Source organism: Artemia franciscana, unplaced genomic scaffold, assembly GCF_032884065.1.
Source record: "Artemia franciscana unplaced genomic scaffold, ASM3288406v1 PGA_scaffold_30, whole genome shotgun sequence".
In the NCBI taxonomy this organism is placed as follows: Eukaryota; Metazoa; Arthropoda; class Branchiopoda; order Anostraca; family Artemiidae; genus Artemia; species Artemia franciscana.
Genome location: NW_027062662.1, coordinates 1,103,449 through 1,122,713, shown reverse-complemented (window position 1 = coordinate 1,122,713; position 19,265 = coordinate 1,103,449). Strand labels below are relative to the sequence as shown.

The following is a 19,265-nucleotide window of genomic DNA, read 5'->3' as shown; positions in this document are numbered from 1 at the left end:
AATGTTGCAAGAGGGCTCATTTTAACGGAAATGAAAGGTTCTAGTGCCCTTTTTAAGTGACCAAAAAAATTGGAGGGCACCTAGGCCCCCTCCCAAGCTAATTATTTTACCAAAGTCAACACATCAAAATTCTGAGATAGCCATTTTATTCAGCGTAGTTGAAAAACCTTATAACTATGTCTTTGGGGACGACTTAGTCCCCCACGGTCCCCGTGGGAGGGGCAACAAGTTACAAACTTTGACCAGTGCTTACATATAGTAATGGTTATTGGGAAGTGTACAGGCGTTTTCAGGAGGATTTTTCTGGTTGGGGGAGGGGTTGAGAAGAGGGGGATATGCTGGGGGAACTTTCCATCGATAGTTTGTCATGGCGGAAGAAAATCTCCATGAAGGGAGCGCAGGATTTACTAGCATTATTTAAAAAAAAAATGAAAAAATAAATATGAAAAAGTTCTTTCAGCTGGAAGTAAGGAGCAGCATTAAAACTTAAAACAAACAGAAATTATTACCCATTTGAGGGGCTCACCTCCTCCTAATACCTCGCTCTTTAAGCTAAAGTATTTTTAGTAATTTCAACTATTTATTCTACAGCTTTTGTGATTCTGGGGTCATTCTTAATGAATTGGGACAAAATTTAAGCTTTAATGTAAAGAGCGAGGATCTGACAAGGGGGGAACCCCCTCATATATGTAATAAAAATATGAGAATACAAAAGTTCTTTACTTAAGCTAATTTATAAGTTACGTAAATCTTTTACTAATAAAAATATTCGTAAAAAATCAAAAATTCTAGTTGCCTTTTTAATTAACCAAAAAACCGGAGGGCAACTAGGCTTCCTCCCCCGCTCTTTTTTTCTCAAAATCATTCGATCAAAATTATGAGAAAGCCATTTAGCCAAAAAAAAAAATGCAAATTTTGTTTTAATTATTCCTCTGCGGAGAGCCAAAATCAAAACATGCATTGATTCAAAAACGTCCAGAAATTAAATAAAAAAAAACAAGTTTTTTTAACTGAAAGTAAGGAGCGACATTAAAACTTAAAACGACCAGAAATTACTTCGTATATGAAAGAGGCTGCTTCCTCATCAACGCCCCGCTCTTTACGCTAAAGTTTTTTACTGTTTTAAAAAGAAGAATTGAGAGAAAGAGTCAAACTTTAGCGTAAAGAGCGGGGCGTTGATGAGGAAGCAGCCTCTTTCATATACGAAGTAATTTCTGGTCGTTTTAAGTTTTAATGTCGCTCCTTACTTTCAGTTAAAAAAAATTGTTTTTTTTATTTAATATTAATATAAATTTAAAATCCGCATTAAAATGCGATTCTTTTGATGTAACTATTGGCATCAAAATTCTATTTTTTAGAGTTTTGTTTACTATTGAGCCGGGTCGCTCTTTACTACAGTTCGTTACAACGAACTGTTTGATTTATCACGTGGCGTTTGTTTTTATTGCGTTGTCAGTATTCGAGGAACAGATTTTGCTGCCGTCCTTGTTGATAATTTATCACGTGGGGTTGTTTTTATTGCGTAGTCAGTATTCGAGGAACAGATTTTGCAGCCGTCCTTGTTGATAATTTATCACGTGGGATTGTTTTTATTGCGTAGTCAGTATTCGAGGAACAGTTTTTGCTGCCGTCCTTGTTGATAATTTATCACGTGGGGTTGTTTTTATTGCGTAGTCAGTATTCGAGAAACAGATTTGGCTGCCCCTTGTTGATAATTTATCACGTGGGGTTGTTTTTATTGCATAGTCAAAATTCTAGGAACAGATTTTGCCGCCGTCCTTGTTGATAATTTATCAGGTGGGGTTGTTTTTATTGCGTAGTCAGTATTCGAGGAACAGATTTTGCTGCCGTCCTTGTTGATAATTTATCACGAGGGGTTATTTTTATTGCGTTGTCAGTATTCGAAGAACAGATTTTGCTGCCGTCCTTGTTGATAATTTATCACGTGAGGTTGTTTTTATTGCGTAGTCAGTATTCGAGGAACAGATTTTGCTGCCGTCTTTGTTGATAATTTATCACGTGGGGTTGTTTTTATTGCGTAGTCAGTATTCGAGGAACAGATTTTGCTGCCGTCTTTGTTGATAATTTATCACGTGGGTTTGTTTTTATTGCGTAGTCAGTATTCGAGGAACAGATTTTGCTGCCGTCTTTGTTGATAATTTATCACGTGGGGTTGTTTTTATTGCGTAGTCAGTATTCGAGGAACAGATTTTGCTGCCGTCTTTGTTGATAATTTATCACGTGGGGATGTTTTTATTGCGTAGTCAGTATTCGAGGAACAGATTTTGCTGCTGTCCTTGTTGATACTTTATCACGTGGGGTTGTTTTTATTGCGTAGTCAGTATTCGAGGAACAGATTTTGCTGCCGTCCTTGTTGATAATTTATCACGTGGGGTTGTTTTTATTGCGTTGTCAGTATTCGAGGAACAGATTTTTCTGCCGTCTTTGTTGATAATTTATCACGTGGGTTTGTTTTTATTGCGTAGTCAGTATTCGAGGAACAGATTTTGCTGCCGTCTTTGTTGATAATTTATCACGTGTGGTTGTTTTTATTGCGTAGTCAGTATTTGAGGAACAGGTTTTGCTGCCGTCTTTGTTGATAATTTATCACGTGGGGTTGTTTTTATTGCGTAGTTAGTATTCGAGGAACAGATTTTGCTGCCTTCTTTGTTGATAATTTATCACGTGGGGTTGTTTTTATTGCGTTGTCAGTATTCGAGGAACAGATTTTTCTGCCGTCTTTGTTGATAATTTATCACGTGGGGTTGTTTTTATTGCGTAGTCAGTATTCGAGGAACAGATTTTGCTGCCGTCTTTGTTGATAATTTATCACGTGGGTTTGTTTTTATTGCGTAGTCAGTATTCGAGGAACAGATTTTGCTGCCAGTCCTTGTTGATAATTTATCACGTGGGGTTGTTTTTATTGCGTAGTCAGTATTCGAGGAACAGATTTTTGCTGCCGTCCTTGTTGATAATTTATCACGTGGGGTTGTTTTTATTGCGTAGTCAGTATTCGAGGAACAGATTTTGCTGCCGTCTTTGTTGATAATTTATCACGTGGGTTTGTTTTTATTGCGTAGTCAGTATTCGAGGAACAGATTTTGCCGCCGTCCTTGTTGATAATTTATCACGTGGGGTTGTTTTTATTGCGTAGTCAGTATTCGAGGAACAGATTTTGCTGCCTTCCTTGTTGATAATTTATCACGTGGGGTTGTTTTTATTGCGTAGTCAGTATTCGAGGAACAGATTTTTCTGCCGACCTTGTTGATAATTTATTGCGTGGGGTTGTTTTTATTGCGTAGTCAGTATTCGAGGAACAGATTTTGCTGCAGTACTTGTTGATAATTTATCACGTGGGGTTGTTTTTATTGCGTAGTCAGTATTCGAGGAACAGATTTTGCTGCCGTCCTTGTTGATAATTTATCACGTGGGGTTGTTTTTATTGCGTAGTCAGTATTCGAGGAACAGATTTTGCTGCCGTCCTTGTTGATAATTTATCACGTGGGGTTGTTTTTATTGCGTAGTCAGTATTCGAGGAACAGATTTTGCCGAGTCCTTGTTGATAATTTATCACGTGGGGTTGTTTTTATTGCGTAGTCAGTATTCGAGGAACAAATTTTGCTGCCGTCCTTGTTGATAATTTATCACGTGGGGTTGTTTTTATTGCGTAGTCAGTATTCGAGGAACAGATTTTGCTGCCGTCCTTGTTGATAATTTATCACGTGGGGTTTGTTTTTATTGCGTAGTCAGTATTCGAGGAACAGATTTTGCTGCCATCCTTGTTGATAATTTATCACGTGGGGTTGTTTTTATTGCGTAGTCAGTATTCGAGGAACAGATTTTTCTGCCGACCTTGTTGATAATTTATCACGTGGGGTTGTTTTTATTGCGTAGTCAGTATTCGAGGAACAGATTTTGCTGCCGTACTTGTTGATAATTTGTCACGTTGTGTTGTTTTTATTGCGTAGTCAGTATTCGAGGAACAGATTTTGCTGCCGTCCTTGTTGATAATTTATCACGTGGGGTTGTTTTTATTGCGTGGTCAGTATTTGAGGAACAGATTTTGCTACCGTCCTTAGTGATAATTTATCACGTGGGGTTGTTTTTATTGCGTAGTCAGTATTCGAGGAACAAATTTTGGTGCCGTCCTTGTTTATAATTTATCACGCGGGGTTGTTTTTATTGCGTAGTCCGTATTCGAGGAACAGATTTTGCTGCCGTCCTTGTTGATAATTTATCACGTGGGGCTGTTTTTATTGCGTAGTCAGTATTCTAGGAACAGATTTTGCTGCCGTCCTTGTTGATAATTTATCACGTGGCGTTGTTTTTATTGGAACAGATTTTGCCACCGTCCTTCTTATCCCCAAATTTTCAGTCATGATTCTCTTACTGAGCTCCAAGTCACTCCAGATTTCTTTGGAGTGACTCTCCAGAGTCATTTCTCAGGAGCCAAGCCCTTTTCAACCCTCACTCGCTCTTTACTCTAAAGTTTGACTTTTTTATTTAAATTCTTCTTTTTTATTTAAATTTTATTAAGAAAGACTAATCAAAGACAGCGGTCGTTGAATTTGATTGAGAAGTGTTTTTAAAGAACTTTAAGACTTTAGCGTAAAGAGCGAGGGTAGGGAAAGGGGTGGCCTTCCTCAAAAACGGAAGAATTTCTATTAATTTTAAGTTTTAATGTTGCTGTTTATTTTAGTTGAAAATTTTTTTGTTATTAATATAAAATTTGTTGACTTCACCATCTGTAACGCAAGCATCCAAAATCAGAACATCGGATTAGGTCAAAGGCTACTAATTTTTTTTTTCAATTAATGTTGTTTTAACAACTCCACTGCCATATTTCAAGGCAGCGATTGAGCCGTTATGACCCATGAATTTACACCAAAACGTGGGATTTTTGTCAAAATACGAAAAAAGGGATTTTTTTAGTAAATAGTTAGCTTTGTGAACCCTATGAAAAGAAACAGAAAATATAACGTAAGAGAAAGGAATTTCAAACAAAATAGGTGATGCGCTGGATAAACAATGTAGGATAGGAAGAAATTTCCGATTGAACATCTTTGTAAGTATTTACGTGAATGAGCTGGAGAGAGAAGGCCACCTCGCATTGACCTTTCTGACCTTTTCTGCCAATATCTTGACTTTATAGTATTCTGAATTTAATTAAAGTTTAAATATATAAACGAAACAATAGCTCAGAACTAATGTCTTAGGAATACAACGGTTGATTAATGCAAAATAGAGATAGTTGATGATTTTGTTGACTACTACATAATTTATATGTTTAGCCTTATTTATTTTCCCGTTTGTTAAGAATGAGAGATAAAGATTAGGTATAAAGTATCACCTTCCTCTCATTACAAATACATGCAAGTCATCTGATTTAGTAGGTACATCACCATCGCTGCTCAAACTTAAAAATAATTTTAAATGATTGGTTCTGTCAGGTTACAGTAGGGGGTTACTTATTATTTTTCAAATTATTTGGCGAATCTAGTCCCTACCTCCAGTTACTTTTTTCCCTTCCCCTTCTTCTTCTTTCTCTTTTTGAGATGTTTGCTTGACGTACCGAGTTCTACCTCTCGCTCTACCTTGATTAAATGCTGGTGTTTAATATAGTGTGTCCATCCAATAAAGTTACTCACAGACTAGCTGGATAACAGGGGAAAATGATAAGCATAGCAAGAGATATTATAATGTAAATTACTAAATAAAAAGATAAAATCGAGCAGAGAGGAAACCTCTTCGAGGCGATTGGTCTTTTGATCCCGAGTCTTAACTAAGTTTGATGAGCCCAACCATACAGATAATAACTAGATACAACGTACAACATGTTCCAAGCAGCCGGGCGTACCTTACGATGGTTTGACAATGCCCAAACACGTTCAACGTAATATGTTGTTCAGTTGGAATAACATGTTCCAAGCAGCCGGGCATACATTACGATGGTTTTACGAAGGTCCCCGTATTTACCCGCAAAGACGGTCTTTGACTTTGACCGTACGAAAGCCAGCTAGAAGTTACCTCAAGGCCGACCAAAGAAACGATGCCAGTCTCAGTTCCTGACGTTGGCAAATATTAGACCGAGCCAAGCGCAAACGCTTGCCATGTATCAAAGCAGATTGAGGAAACAGGCGTCACTCTCTACGGCGAACAGTACCGGGCAGGAGACATGAGTCAAGTAAGTCAAATACCATGCAGAAACTACCTCCATGCTTTAAGAAGTATTGAACCACTTGTGATTGTAAACCCCAAATGGCGTGTCCACTTCACAGATGCATATGATGATATAGACGGGTCAGGGAAATAGGATATTACCTGGAAAAGTGCAAGGAATTAAATAAGTCATTTGCACAACTTTCAGCAATCAAAAAAATTAACAAAAAAAAAATGTTATTAAAATTTACTTTCAGAAGAAGTTTAAAATACAAAACCTAACTACAACATCATTTACCCTGCTACAACTAAGATAATAAGTTTATTTAAGCAATAGAGGAGAAAAGGACAAGAAATCATTGGCGGAATCTCGTCAAAATCCTGGTAGTATGAGGGGGGCAAATTTGGAGCCAATTTCCCCAAATCAAGTGAAAATGAAGGTTAAAACTGAAAAATGAGCCGTATAGTACCGTAAAGGCAAAGATACACTAAAGAAAACTGACCCGTTGCTGTGGATGTTTGAATTATGCAGCCTTATTATGGTATTAAATAAAAAAATAACTAGTTTTTTTTAACTGAAAGTAAGGAGCGACATTAAAACTTAAAACGAACAGAAATTACTCCGTACATGAAATGGGTTGTCCCCTCCACAATCCCTCGCTCTTTACGCCAAAGATTTTAATTGTTTTAAAAAGTAGAACTGTGGCAAAGAGTCAAACTTTAGCGTAAAGAGCGTAAACTTTAGCGTACACTAAATCTTAAGTTTTGTCCCAATTCTTTAAGAATGACCCCTGAATCAGAAAGGCCGTAGAATAAATAGTTTAAATTACTAAAAATACTTTAGCATAAAGAGCGAGGTATTTATCTTCTCCTAAATACCTCGCTCTTTATGCTAAAGTATTTTTAGAACCCCTCATATGCGGAATAATCTCTGTTCGTTTTAAGTTTTAATGCTACTCCTTACTTTCAAGTTAAAAAACCTTTTCATGTTTATTTTTTTATTGTTTTTTTAAGTAATGCTAGAAAATCCCCCGCCCTTTTTACTGAATTTCTCTTCCCCCATGACATATTCCTCCAAGGATAGATCCTCCAACATAGCCCCCTCCCCTCAACCACCCAAACTAAAAAAATCCCACTGAAAAAGTCTGTACGCTTCCCAATAACCATTATTGTATGTAAACACTGGTCAAAGTTTGTAACGTGCAGCCCCTCCCCCAGGGACTGTGGGGGAGTAAGTCATCCTTAAAGACATAGTTATTATGGTTTTCGACTATGTAGAACAAAATGGCTATCTCAAAATTTTGATCCGTTGAATTTGGGGAAATAATTAGCGTGGGAGGGGCCTAGGTGTCCTCCAATTGTTTCGGTCACTTAAAAAGGGCACTAGAACTTTTCATTTCCGTTAGAATGATCCCTCTTGCGACAATCTAGGACCACTTGGTGGATACGATGACCCCTGAAAAAAAAACAACAAAAAACAAATAAACACGCACCCGTGATCTGTCTTCTAGCAAAAAATACAAAATTCCACATTTTTTTAGATAGGAGCTTGAAATTTTTGCTATAGCGGTCTCTGATATGCTGAATGCGATTTTCGTTAAGATTCTATGACTTTTAGGGGGTGTTTCCCCCTATTTTCCAAAATGAGGCAAATTTTCTCAGGCTCGTAACTATTGATGACAAAGACTAAATTTGATGAAACTTATATATTTAAAATCAGCATGAAAATCCGATTCTTTTGATGTATCTTTTAGCATAAAAATTCCGTTTTTTAGAGTTTCGTTTACCATTAAACAGTTCCTTACTGTTTCAAAAAGTAGAGTTAAGAGAAAGAGTCAAACTCTAGCGTAAAGAGCAGGGTGTTGAGGAGGAAAAGCCCCTTTCATATACGGAGTAATTTCTGTTCGCTTTAAGTTTCGCTCCTTACTTTCAGTTAAAAAAACTAGGTTTTTTTTATTTAATCAAAGATTAAGCGCGTGTCAAGTGAAATGAATACACCTTCAAGTCTAGTCTTAAGAAAATATTTTGCTCAGCTAAATAAAACTAGGAGACAGAAGAAAGTGTCCTAAAAATCTAATTTTTATAGCTATATTCTTAACAAACAATTTTGTCTCTTTTTTTAGGAGCATTCGCCTCCGAAGTACGAATATTGTAATCCAGCTTATGAAGCCGAAGAAGCTTCAGAATCCGTGAGTATTTTTCTTACAGTCCGTAAGCCGTTTGAGTCCGCCATGATATAGAAGTGCTTAACCCTTATAAAGTTACTCCCGTAATATGCTTTTTTTTAAAAGTTACTTTCACAATTATTTCTCTTGATACCTTGTTTAGCGCGAAAAATCAGCATGTAAAAATAATTCGTTGGGGAACCGTAAACTTGGGGGAAAACGAGTTCAGAAAACAAAATCATGCTTTTATATATTTTATTAGTAAAGATTTGGTAGCCTCTTTATTTTACAAATTGCGTTTTTGCCCTCAGATGAGGCATATAATGAACTTCTTGATTTCCTATTGCTAATCTGAGGCAAGTATTACAATACAGACATCTAAAATAGAAATCTATGAAGCACGTATATCACAAATGGTTGGACACATCAAAGCTTGTTAAAATTGAAGTTAAGTCCAAATTTTGATTATGCAAGATTTGAGGGAAAGCCCCACCCTCAAATTAATTCTAGTAGACGTACTTTTGGCCGGTCAGATTTATAACGGCTCTTGGAACAGAACGAACCCAAATTTTTAGATCGTACCGAGTTCTATTTTTATCTACGTGTGTGACTATAGTCTTGCCCGGGCATTTGTTTCCACGAAGAAGAAAAAAAAGCTTTCCCGGAAACAATACTAATTTAAATGACAAATTAGGCCATAGCACGACGTCATATAGCACATTTATGGAAATATTTTAAATTTTATGGCAAATGTCGGAATAACTGTTTACTTAACAATAAAAAGATAGCGACATTTTTGTTACTAGTCATAAAAATGTAGGCTGTATTATTTGCCTTCACAATTCTTGCAATTTCTGAACGTTGAACACAAAGAAATATTTTCTGTTGTAATTACATAAAACAAAGATTAATTTGCTTTTATGGCATAATACCAAGTCGTTCTATGATTGGCACGGGAAAGAAATTTTACTTAAAGAACCCGATTCTATGTCACCTGATGAACTAAATTCTCCTCATACAGGCTACTGTTTCTGAGAGTATGGTACGCGTACCCCCAAGGGTACGAAGAGAGTTTAGTGGGGTATAAATTTGAGGGAATATGCACCTGAATGGCGAACAACCTAGGTAAATATACGGTAATGAAAATTTGTTTCAGAAAAGGGACACACCACAGCGCCATAAAAGGACGGCGGTTAGGGTACTGAACTATTGATTAGTTTCTTAATAGCGGATCAAAGCATAGCAAAGCTATATAAATCCGTTATTGCGCATGCGCGAAAGAGGAGCTAAGAAGAAATGTGTGAGACATGATGTGTCCCATGTTTTTTTAGTGGCGAAGGCAGGAACTCTCATTACTGTATGTATAGATTACCTATCACAGCTTAGATACCAATACAGATATGAAAACTCGATTTATTTTTGCGACACAGTGCGCGGTAGGGATGTTAGTGGCTGGAGACAGGAAATTGGTATTGGTATCTAATTGGTAACAGGTAACTGGCATTGGTATCTAAGCTGTGTATGCAACAAAACAAAATTGCGTTCCCGCCTATGGTGTTGTAGTACGATCCACGCGTCGGAGCACAGGCTAGGAGGAGGCGCCAAGTTCAGAGCTCTTTACCAAAAGCTTTTCATGGGCAAGATATGAGTTTTCATAACTGTATTGGTATCTAAGTTGTGATACCTATGATGTATGCATGGTACAAGGAACGGTCGATTGGACATGGAGTCACGTCTCAGAATAAAAACATGCAACCAGAGAACCAAATTATCACGATATGTCGCCTCAGCAAAAATATTTCGCCTTTTACGTTGCTCCAAATAAACTTTTTTCATAACATAACTTTTATTTAAATTTTTTCATGAATAACTACATTTCTCTTTCATTATTATTTTCTGTATGTACCAAAAGCAAGAAATTTGATTTGATTGTTATTAAAATGCATCGATTTTTCACGGGGGATAGGCTATTCAGAGCTACAGAACTTTATATTTGTCAATAAATGAATATAAGCTCCCTAGGCCTATCAGCTTTCTCCGACTGTTTATGTCATGTGGCATGCAAATGTGATGTGTGCAATGCGATAAGGTGCAGTGTGGTGGGTGTAAGTACATGTGGTGTTAAATATGGCAGGTGCAGTGAAACAAGTAGCCCTCCGGGATGTAAACATGATAGCAGATAGTGGGAAAATACTTCGGATGCAATTGCTTATCCACTGGTAAAAAATAAAACATAGTAATATCCTCTTTTTAGGCAAACATCCATAAGAGTATGTTCTAAAAAACGTTTTCTTGAAAGACCAGATAGTTCAACTTTCAATTATGCCCGACACCCAGATTTAAGAGCAATACCGAAATGGTCGTTGATACAACTTACTGACATCTACCAAATTTAGCATAAGGGCCAGGATGAACAGATCGTTGTGATGGCAGCCACGCTATATAAAGAGAGCAAAAAAATAAAAACTATAAATCCGCCTAGAGATCAGCTTTCTTCAAGACCTTAATTCACTAGACCCGTCAGCTGTCACTTAGAGACTTCCAGTACTATGCTTATCATTTTTTTTTCTTTTCGGATCTTTTTTCTTCTTTTTTTTTACAGGCTACAGAACATAAAAGGTAAAAACTCAAAAAAGAAAATGACATCATGATAGCAAGCAGGCAAAAGCAGACGGGCTGAGTTGCCAACCGTAGCAAGCGGAAGACTGCAACGTGAGCTTATAAATATATGCGCGCGTGGAAAGACCTGATCGCGAGGTGAAAAACCTTCAGCCCGTTATTGGCAAAGGTTGAAGGCCAGAACAAGCGGAAAGAAGTGAGAAAAAGAGAGCGAAGCAAGAATTTATGGCAAAACAGAAAAGACGAGTAATTTATCAAGGCATATAAAAAGTTTGGGCACATTAAATCCAAAGCAGCAACTTGTATTCTCTTTTAGTCTTCTCCAGTGTTTGCTCAAAGGAGTTATTTGATACGGCTACTTCCAGTTTAGCTTCCAGTTTTTTCTCATTTCATTTTTTGCATTTAATTAAATAAATCTCAAAATTTATTCACTAGCCAATTCCAATTACTTTTCAGATACCTGAAAAACCTGCAAATTGTGAAAATGAAGATCCAGGGCCTCAAAGACAGCAGTGGGGAAGCCCAGTTGAGTTTCTTATGTCATGTATCTCAATGTCCGTTGGCTTAGGCAATGTCTGGCGATTTCCTGTAACAGCCTATGAAAACGGAGGAGGAGCATTCTTAATTCCTTATCTCATTGTGCTTCTGATCATTGGACGCCCACTATACTACCTAGAAATGATCCTCGGACAGTTTTCTGGTTATGGACAGGTCAAAATATGGGGCGTTGTTCCCCTTTTGAAAGGTAAGACGAATATAGACACAATACTCATCATTTCAACATCTGTAGGCCTAGACAATACCAGGTGATTTTCTGTAAAGGCCTATGAAAACGAAATGAGACTGAAAATCTCATGGAAATGAGAATCTACATTAAGAATCTCATTGTAATTTTATTTACTGGACACCCACCAAACAGACTAGAAATTATATCAAGGCAATTTTTAGTGAAGGCACACAAAAGTATTTGGGTGGGGGGGGGGGGGGAATTGTCCCACTTTTGAAAGGTAAGATAGTTATAACCTTCATAGTTCCAAAATCAACAAAGCAACAAGCAACAAGGAAATTAACCTAAGAAGAGAAAAAAGAAATAGCCATAAGTAGTTAAGTAATTAAATAGCCAAAAGTAGTTAAGTAAATAAAGAAATTTCGAAATTATAAATAATAGCAGACATCATGAGGTTTATGGAACATCTCCTCTCCCCCCACCCCACACACAAAAGTCTGTAGATCAGTAATTTAATCTTTCAATAAGACGAAATTTTATCATTGTCTCGATACTCCAAGGAGAATATTCTTTTTAAGTCAGTGATCCAAGTATTTTTAAGTCACTGCTTACTACGACATCGGCACTAAATCTTAGCCCCCGTGGCTGTGAGAGTTTTTGCAAACTTTCTAGCTTGGGGAACGGTAATGGGGGGAGGGGTATCAGCTTCAGTCAAACAGCAACTCAGAATAACTATGACCATAGAAATTCTTACTGTTATTCCTCACATGTTGATAAATTAAATATACATGAAGCCTTTCGGTCTTGCCTTAAAATTTATATAAGATAGTAACATTCTAAATCATTCGATTGGTGAGTTTAGCAGAGAAAACCCCTTCGAATGTCCAATAATGACAGTGTTAAAATGGCTAGATTTAAGCATAAAATCTGTAGGCAATTCTGTAGGCATATAGAAGAGTTTACAATTCGCTTTGCCGAAGAGCTAAATCGTTATTTTATCATAGAAAATTCTCTGCGTGCGGTAAAGACATTAGGAAGACATGGCAAGTAATCAATTCTGTTATCAGGCCATCTTTTCTGCCTCCTTCTGTCCCTTCAAGTGTTGTGATTGACGGGAAAAATGTAGAGGGTGAGCTAAAAGTTCAGGATGCGTTTACTTCCTATTTTGCTAATATCGGCAAAACTACAGCCTCTTCTGTAAGTCCTTCTTCTTCTCTACCTGATTTTAGGTCTTATCTAGGACCACCTTGTCCTAAATCAATGGCATTGGAACCTGTCTCTGAAGCTGAAATAGCCAAAATTGTCAATTGTTTGAGGGGTTCTTCATCCTCTGGCCCAGACCGTATTCCGACTAAGGTTGTCAAGTTCATTCTTCCTGTCATTTTGTGTGCCCTCACGAGACTTGTCAATCTTTCTTTTGAAAATGGTGTCTTCCCAAGTGCTCTAAAGCGTGCTCGTGTTATCATCCTTTTTAAAGTTGGATCAAGGAATGATCCTGCAAATTATCGTCCCATATCTCTTTTATCAGTGTTTAGTAAAATTTTTGAAAAAGCTATGCTTTCTCGACTTCTTGATTTTCTTAATTCTAAACTCTTTTTTCATGATTTTCAGCTTGGTTTTAAGGCCAAACATTCAACTGAGCATGCATGTGCAACTCTCTTGAATTATTTAAATTCAGCTCTTGACTCTGGTTTGATACCTGCTGCTCTTTTTCTTGATGTTCGAAAAGCGTTTGACTCATTAACACACAAGATTCTTCTTCTGAAAATGTCCCATATTGGAATAAGAGGGAATGCTTATTCATGGTTTCTATCATATTTATCTGGTCGAGTCATCTCGGTTCATCCGGACTTTTCTAATCCTTCTGGAATAGAGTTTGGTGTTCCACAAGGATCTGTCATTGGGCCGATACTCTTTTTAATCTACGTCAATGACCTTATTAATGCGGTTAAAAATTTAAAACCTACCATTTGCTGTCGTCTTTGTAAACCAGTATTCGTTACTAGCTGTGACAAGAGTTTGTCCTTACCGGATACACTTATTGCTTTTGCTGATGACAGTACTCTTGGCACAACTGGTAGAACTGAGTCTGATCTTCGTTCAAGGATGATAGCCCTTTTTGAAAGAGCTATCCAGTGGTTTGATGTAAATTATCTTGCCTTAAATGTCGAAAAGTCATGTTTTCTCATTTTCTCCAGAGTCTCAAAGGCTTGCCCTGATTTAAATGAAATAAATGTATCAAGAGGTTCTCTAAGTAGACCTAAGGATCGTTACGTTCGATTCCTAGGCATCTTGCTTGACGAAAATCTTTCGTTCAAGTATCATATTGACCTGATTAAAATGAAAGTCTCCAGGAGTCTTGGAATCCTTAGAAAGCTCAAATATATATTTCCAGGGTCGATTCTTAGACTCTTGTTCTGCAGCCTAGTTCAGTCTTATGTTTCATATTGTTCTGTTATTTGGATGTCAACTTTTCCCTCGTCTCTTAAGCCACTTTCAAAACTTTATGATAAAGCAAGGACTCTTATTCAGGAAACTAACCGTTTTTCACTTAAACCCTTGCTTGATTTGAAATCTCTCTATTTTCTTTCTTGTTCTTCTTTCGTTTTTTTACAGTTGCACGGCCATCTTCCTGCTGTCCTATGTAATAATATATCTTTTGTTTCTGATCAATCGACTTATCATCTCCGCACTTCCAACAATTTACTGCTTCTTCACACACCGTCAGTGAGGTCTGACTTCAACCCTCTGACAGCTTGCAACAGGATCTGGAACACGCTCCCAGAGCTCGTACGAAGCTGCCACTCGTTTGGTATGTTCAAAAATTATGTTAGAGATTTTCTAGCTAGTAAATAATTTTGTTTGTTTGTTGTTTTTTTTTGTCTTTATTTTTTATTCCGGTTTCCCTTGGAGTTGATGTCTCTGGATTGAGTTGGATATTTAATTGAGCTGGTGAAATCATGTGCTACCCCCTGCCTAGCTTGTCATTTTTTGGAGATTATTAAGGTGGGCGACTCAATTTTTGGTTTTTGTTTATATTTTTTTGTTGTTGGTATTTTTTTCTCCCCTGTTCTTTCCCGGCCATGGAGCCTTACGGGGGAGATTGTCTTGAAGTAATTTTTTTGTTTATGGATTTTAATGTTAAACAAAGAACTCAGAACTCAAATTCGAACAAAAAAGTGTTAAATTACTACTACTACTACTGCTACTAGCAACAACTCATTGAAACACCAGGCCTGCTGACCCTAACACAGCCAAGGATGCCAAGAAGTCTCCATCTCTCTTGAATATTTTCTTAGGTCCTCCCACAACATTCGGGGACAATCTGCGTTTCGTTTGGCATGCAAGGACGATCTTAGGCAATCTGTCATTCTTCATTCGCAGAACATTTCCTAGTCATATCAACTCATTATAGCCCTCGAAAATAGGATTGAACCAGAAACACCTAGTAAATACTCCGTCATTTTTTGGAGCAGCCACGCTTCAGAATAATATTCGGCCGCTGTCATCACTGTAACTTCCAATATTTTAATCTTGGTTTGCAGGCTTAACTTTCTATTTTTCTAAACTTTATTCAATTGTGGAAAACATCCAAGACTATCGTACTTTTAACATATTTACTGCATCCACCGTTTTTAATAGTAATACTACTATAAGTAAGTGAAATAAATAATTACGTGGAGCCGAAATATTCGGAAAATTTTTAATTTTGTTAGCTAAAGTGTAGTTTATATTTTATTTTGTTCACTGCTTTATAAAAATTAAACCCGTTTTTTCTTCAAACTATTTTTTAGTAAGTGAAGTACAATACTACTACTGTAAGTAAAGCTATCCGCTAGATCCATCTTCTCATTACCCAAAATTCACCTCTTCACCTTCCCTTATTCCTAGTCTTAGCGACTATGTCTTCTTAACATCAATTTTCAAGCCTATTCTTGCACACTGAACTCTCAAAACCTCTGAGCTCATTCCTCTAGAATGTTGAAACCGTCAGCTTAATCTAAGCCTAGAAGAGTTTTACTTACCCAATTAATTCCAAATTCTCCCATTGTCTTGGCTGAGCTCCGCAAACTCCAGAGTCCATATAAATGATCCATAATGGGCACATAAATGACCAAAAATGATCCGTTTAAATTGGTATAGGACGAAACCCAGCTTAATTCCTTATTTAATATGGAACTAGCTACTAGCCTTTTTCCCTACCTTAACTGCGGCAATTTTATTCTCATACATAGCCATAACCACTTTAATTTATTTATCTGGTATACAATACGGATAGGACCTTCGTTAAAGCTCTTCAATCAGCTGAATCAAAGGCTTGCTCGTAAACTATAAAACGGGGGACTAAAGGGGTTTGATGACTCGTGAAATTCTCAATTATTAATCTGAGATTGAAAGTTTGGTCGACGCATCAGCATCTTTAAGTCTAAAAAGTGTCATCATTCTTTCTACAGCATCCGGGCTAATGCCACTAGAATTACCATACTCACTATTATCACCTTCCTTCCAGAGGGGTTTAATTAGAGTTTCTTCCTAGATGAGAGTGCGAGCAAAACAAATGACCTCTGAGTGGTTTTGCGAGTTCAGGGTGCTAGAATAGGTTTGAAAATTAACGTTAAGAAGACAAAGTCACTGAGTCTAGGAATAAATAAAGATGAAAAGGTGACACTGGGTAAGGAAGAGATTGATAAGTCGAGAGCTTCACTTTCCTCAGTATTATTATTAATAAAGACGGTGGGAAAAGTGAAGATGGTAAAAGTAGAATAGCCAAGGGTCAATGTTTTTTCCCTGTTACAAAAAATTTGGAAAAAGAAGAAGATAATTCTGCAAACCAAGATTAGAATATTGGAAGCCACAAGGAGGTCAGTGGTCAAATATGGTTCTGAGGCGAGGGCGCTCTAAAAAGCGAATGAAGATTTGTTAGATGTTTTCCAAAGAAATTGCCTACGGATTCTTCTGGAGGTCAGCTGACTGACCGTATTTCAAACAGTAGGCTGTACAAAAAAAGAGTGATTTAATTCCGCTTTCTAGGCCTATAATGAAAAAAGGCTGAAACAAAATAGGGCACGTTCTGCGGTAAGGATGACAGATTTTCTAGCACGTTCAGCTATTTCCTTCATCAGTTCAAAGATATTACCAGTGAATTTGCTGATGTTTCTGATTAGTCTGATTAGACCCCTCGAACGAAAGTCCTGGTGACAAAGAAAGCAAATAGCACGAAAAATGTAGAGGTCATATGATCTCTATTTTCTTGAACTTCTTGAGATCTGGACCGACTATCGAATACCGCATATCGAAGTATCGGAACTAATTATCTTAACTTTCCCCAATGCTGACAAACAATTCCAATGGTTTTTACTACCATCATGTTGCTTCAAAGGACCAGAACTGTTTTTCCACCAACAGAATTCTGTCTCAATGAAAGCTCTCTTTCCAGCTGTTTCCTCATTCCTTACAGCCCCTCTAAATAAATGGGAGCAAGCAAAAAAAACACAAAACCAAGTATTACAAGTTTTCAATCCATTTGTAAGTCTTAATGCAATGGGCATTGAATTTCCTTCAGTTATAAGTGGAAGCTGGATATCTCTTAAGTATAGTCAGGACGCGTTGTAGATACACGGGAGAGGTTCTCGACTGCTATTGGAACCTGTCAGGGGTTCGGGAATCCAGATTACTCTTTCATGTTGACCTAGGTCATTTATTGTCCCACTTTTTTCTGAAAGATTTTCATAGGTAAGGATATTCTTGTTTGGCAACCCAACACTGTGAGCACCGACATTATTGCCAATTTCTTGCACTGAAGTTTTTCATATTTTTTCTGGATTTTCACCACAAAAAAGTCCGAAGTTTGTTGTCACTTTTTAACCATTGTTTGTTTACGGATTCACAAAAAAAGAAAAAATGAAGAGCTGACACCTAGTTTTCGACTGAACCCTAGTTAATAGTCCAGGCGCCAGGTCCGGAAAATGTGACACCCCCCTCACCCAAAAGGTACACTCGGTTGAAAGTGGGTTTCCCATTAAATCAAACCCGCTGATTACGAATATGCCGGGAACAGCGATCAGAATTGGGTGCTTAAGGTAGAATTGATGTCTAATACAATTGAATACTTTCCCTTCATTGACAAGTGTTGTTATCATTTTCAGTAGTTTGAAAAATTAAATCTAGCCGAAATCGAACATGCTCACAACGAAACGATTCACCTCCTCCCCCCTCCAAAAAAAGACTTCAAATCGGACACGTTTACTGGTTAAGGACAGATACATATCCAATATATTGCTTAAATATATAAAATCAAAAACTATTCTAGTAATTACGTTTCACAAATAATGCTTGAATACGTGACTGTACTTCTCTGGCTTGCAGCATTAACGTCCTTAAAGACAAACATTCGATTAGAAATCAAGAAAGTTCTCAACAAGCATCTAAAAAAAAAGCTTATTAAAAGATAGAAGGATTCAGAAGAAGTTTCATAAGGGGAGTCGAAGAATTTTGTTAAAAGTAGGCAACTATCCAACTGAAAACTTTATGTGAAGCTACACCATACTCGGATTAGTCACATTAAAGATGACAGGCTGAACAGGCGTCGATTATCTTAGCGATTAGTTGATTAATGGATATTAAATTTCAGACAAATCACGATTTCCATTTAAACATAAGAAAAAAAAGATAGGAAATGGTAAAGTAAGTAAGTAAGTACTTTTATTACCCGAAATTCACTAGAATTACATCTGAGTACGAATGGAAAAAGAAAAGAAAATCACACTACGAACATAACCATAGTACACACACTATGTACACTAACAAAACTACTGACACGTGATAGCTAGCCACGGGTTCGTCCAATTCCCTTAGCCTTTTCCAGGAAATTCTCTACGACCCGGTTAATGCAAACTGTTGGATCGAAAACTCCGTAATTACGCATGACATACGAGTTATTCGTCCACAGAGGAAGTCTCAGAAGGAACTTCGCGAATCGAAAATACAGAACTCTTACTTTTGTACATTGGGCGGACGACAAATAATTCCAAAAAGGTGCTATATACAGTACATGTGGGAGGGCAATGGCATTATACAGCAGGAAAGATATGCATTAGAAACTCCCCTTTCTTTATTCTTCATCCGAATCTATTGAGCAGCTGCCGACACATGAGCAAAGTATATCACACTTCCCATCAAAAGAACAAGGGCAACTTTCTGCACATCCATCTTTGCACGAGAATAATTTGGGCACACCTTTGACTGTCGAAGGCCACTGCAGAAGCGTTGTAGTTATTGAAATGGCCCCATCTGTATGGCTATATACCCACCCGAAATGCAATGGGTTGTGAATATATGGCCGCGCTTCTGAGGCTTGCAGCATCAAAGACCACTGAAAGGCAGCTCTTTTTACATGGTATTTGAAAGTGTTTTCTGTTGGTGGAAGGCACTTCAGACTGCTTTTCTTGTGAAATAAGTGAACTCGCAGATCATTTAAACTGGAAAACCTTTCATATCGCTTGCCGTAGGTAGCAATGACAATTTTTCTAAGAATGTTTGCTAGGTCATCCAGAAACACTGTTAAACACTAGGGCGCACTAATCACCTTCGCTGTT

The 19,265-nt window shown here is 37.4% G+C and overlaps 2 protein-coding genes across 3 annotated transcripts in view; one reads left to right on the top strand and one right to left on the bottom strand.

Annotated features, from left to right (window-relative positions):
• The window catches only part of LOC136041594 (small G protein signaling modulator 2-like), a 191,634-nt gene extending 185,338 nt beyond the window's left edge, over positions 1-6,296 (bottom strand). Inside the window, exon 1 of the mRNA XM_065726296.1 lies at positions 6,212-6,296. The gene's annotated coding sequence lies outside the window, so the exon portion shown is untranslated. The remainder of the gene's footprint in view (positions 1-6,211) is intronic.
• Positions 1-19,265, top strand: part of LOC136041596 (sodium-dependent nutrient amino acid transporter 1-like) — a 157,994-nt gene that overhangs the window by 8,232 nt on the left and 130,497 nt on the right. For both annotated transcript variants that reach the window (XM_065726301.1, XM_065726300.1), the window contains exons 2-3: positions 8,283-8,348; positions 11,400-11,688. In XM_065726301.1, coding sequence (XP_065582373.1) covers positions 8,283-8,348; positions 11,400-11,688 — 355 coding nt within the window. The remainder of the gene's footprint in view (positions 1-8,282; positions 8,349-11,399; positions 11,689-19,265) is intronic.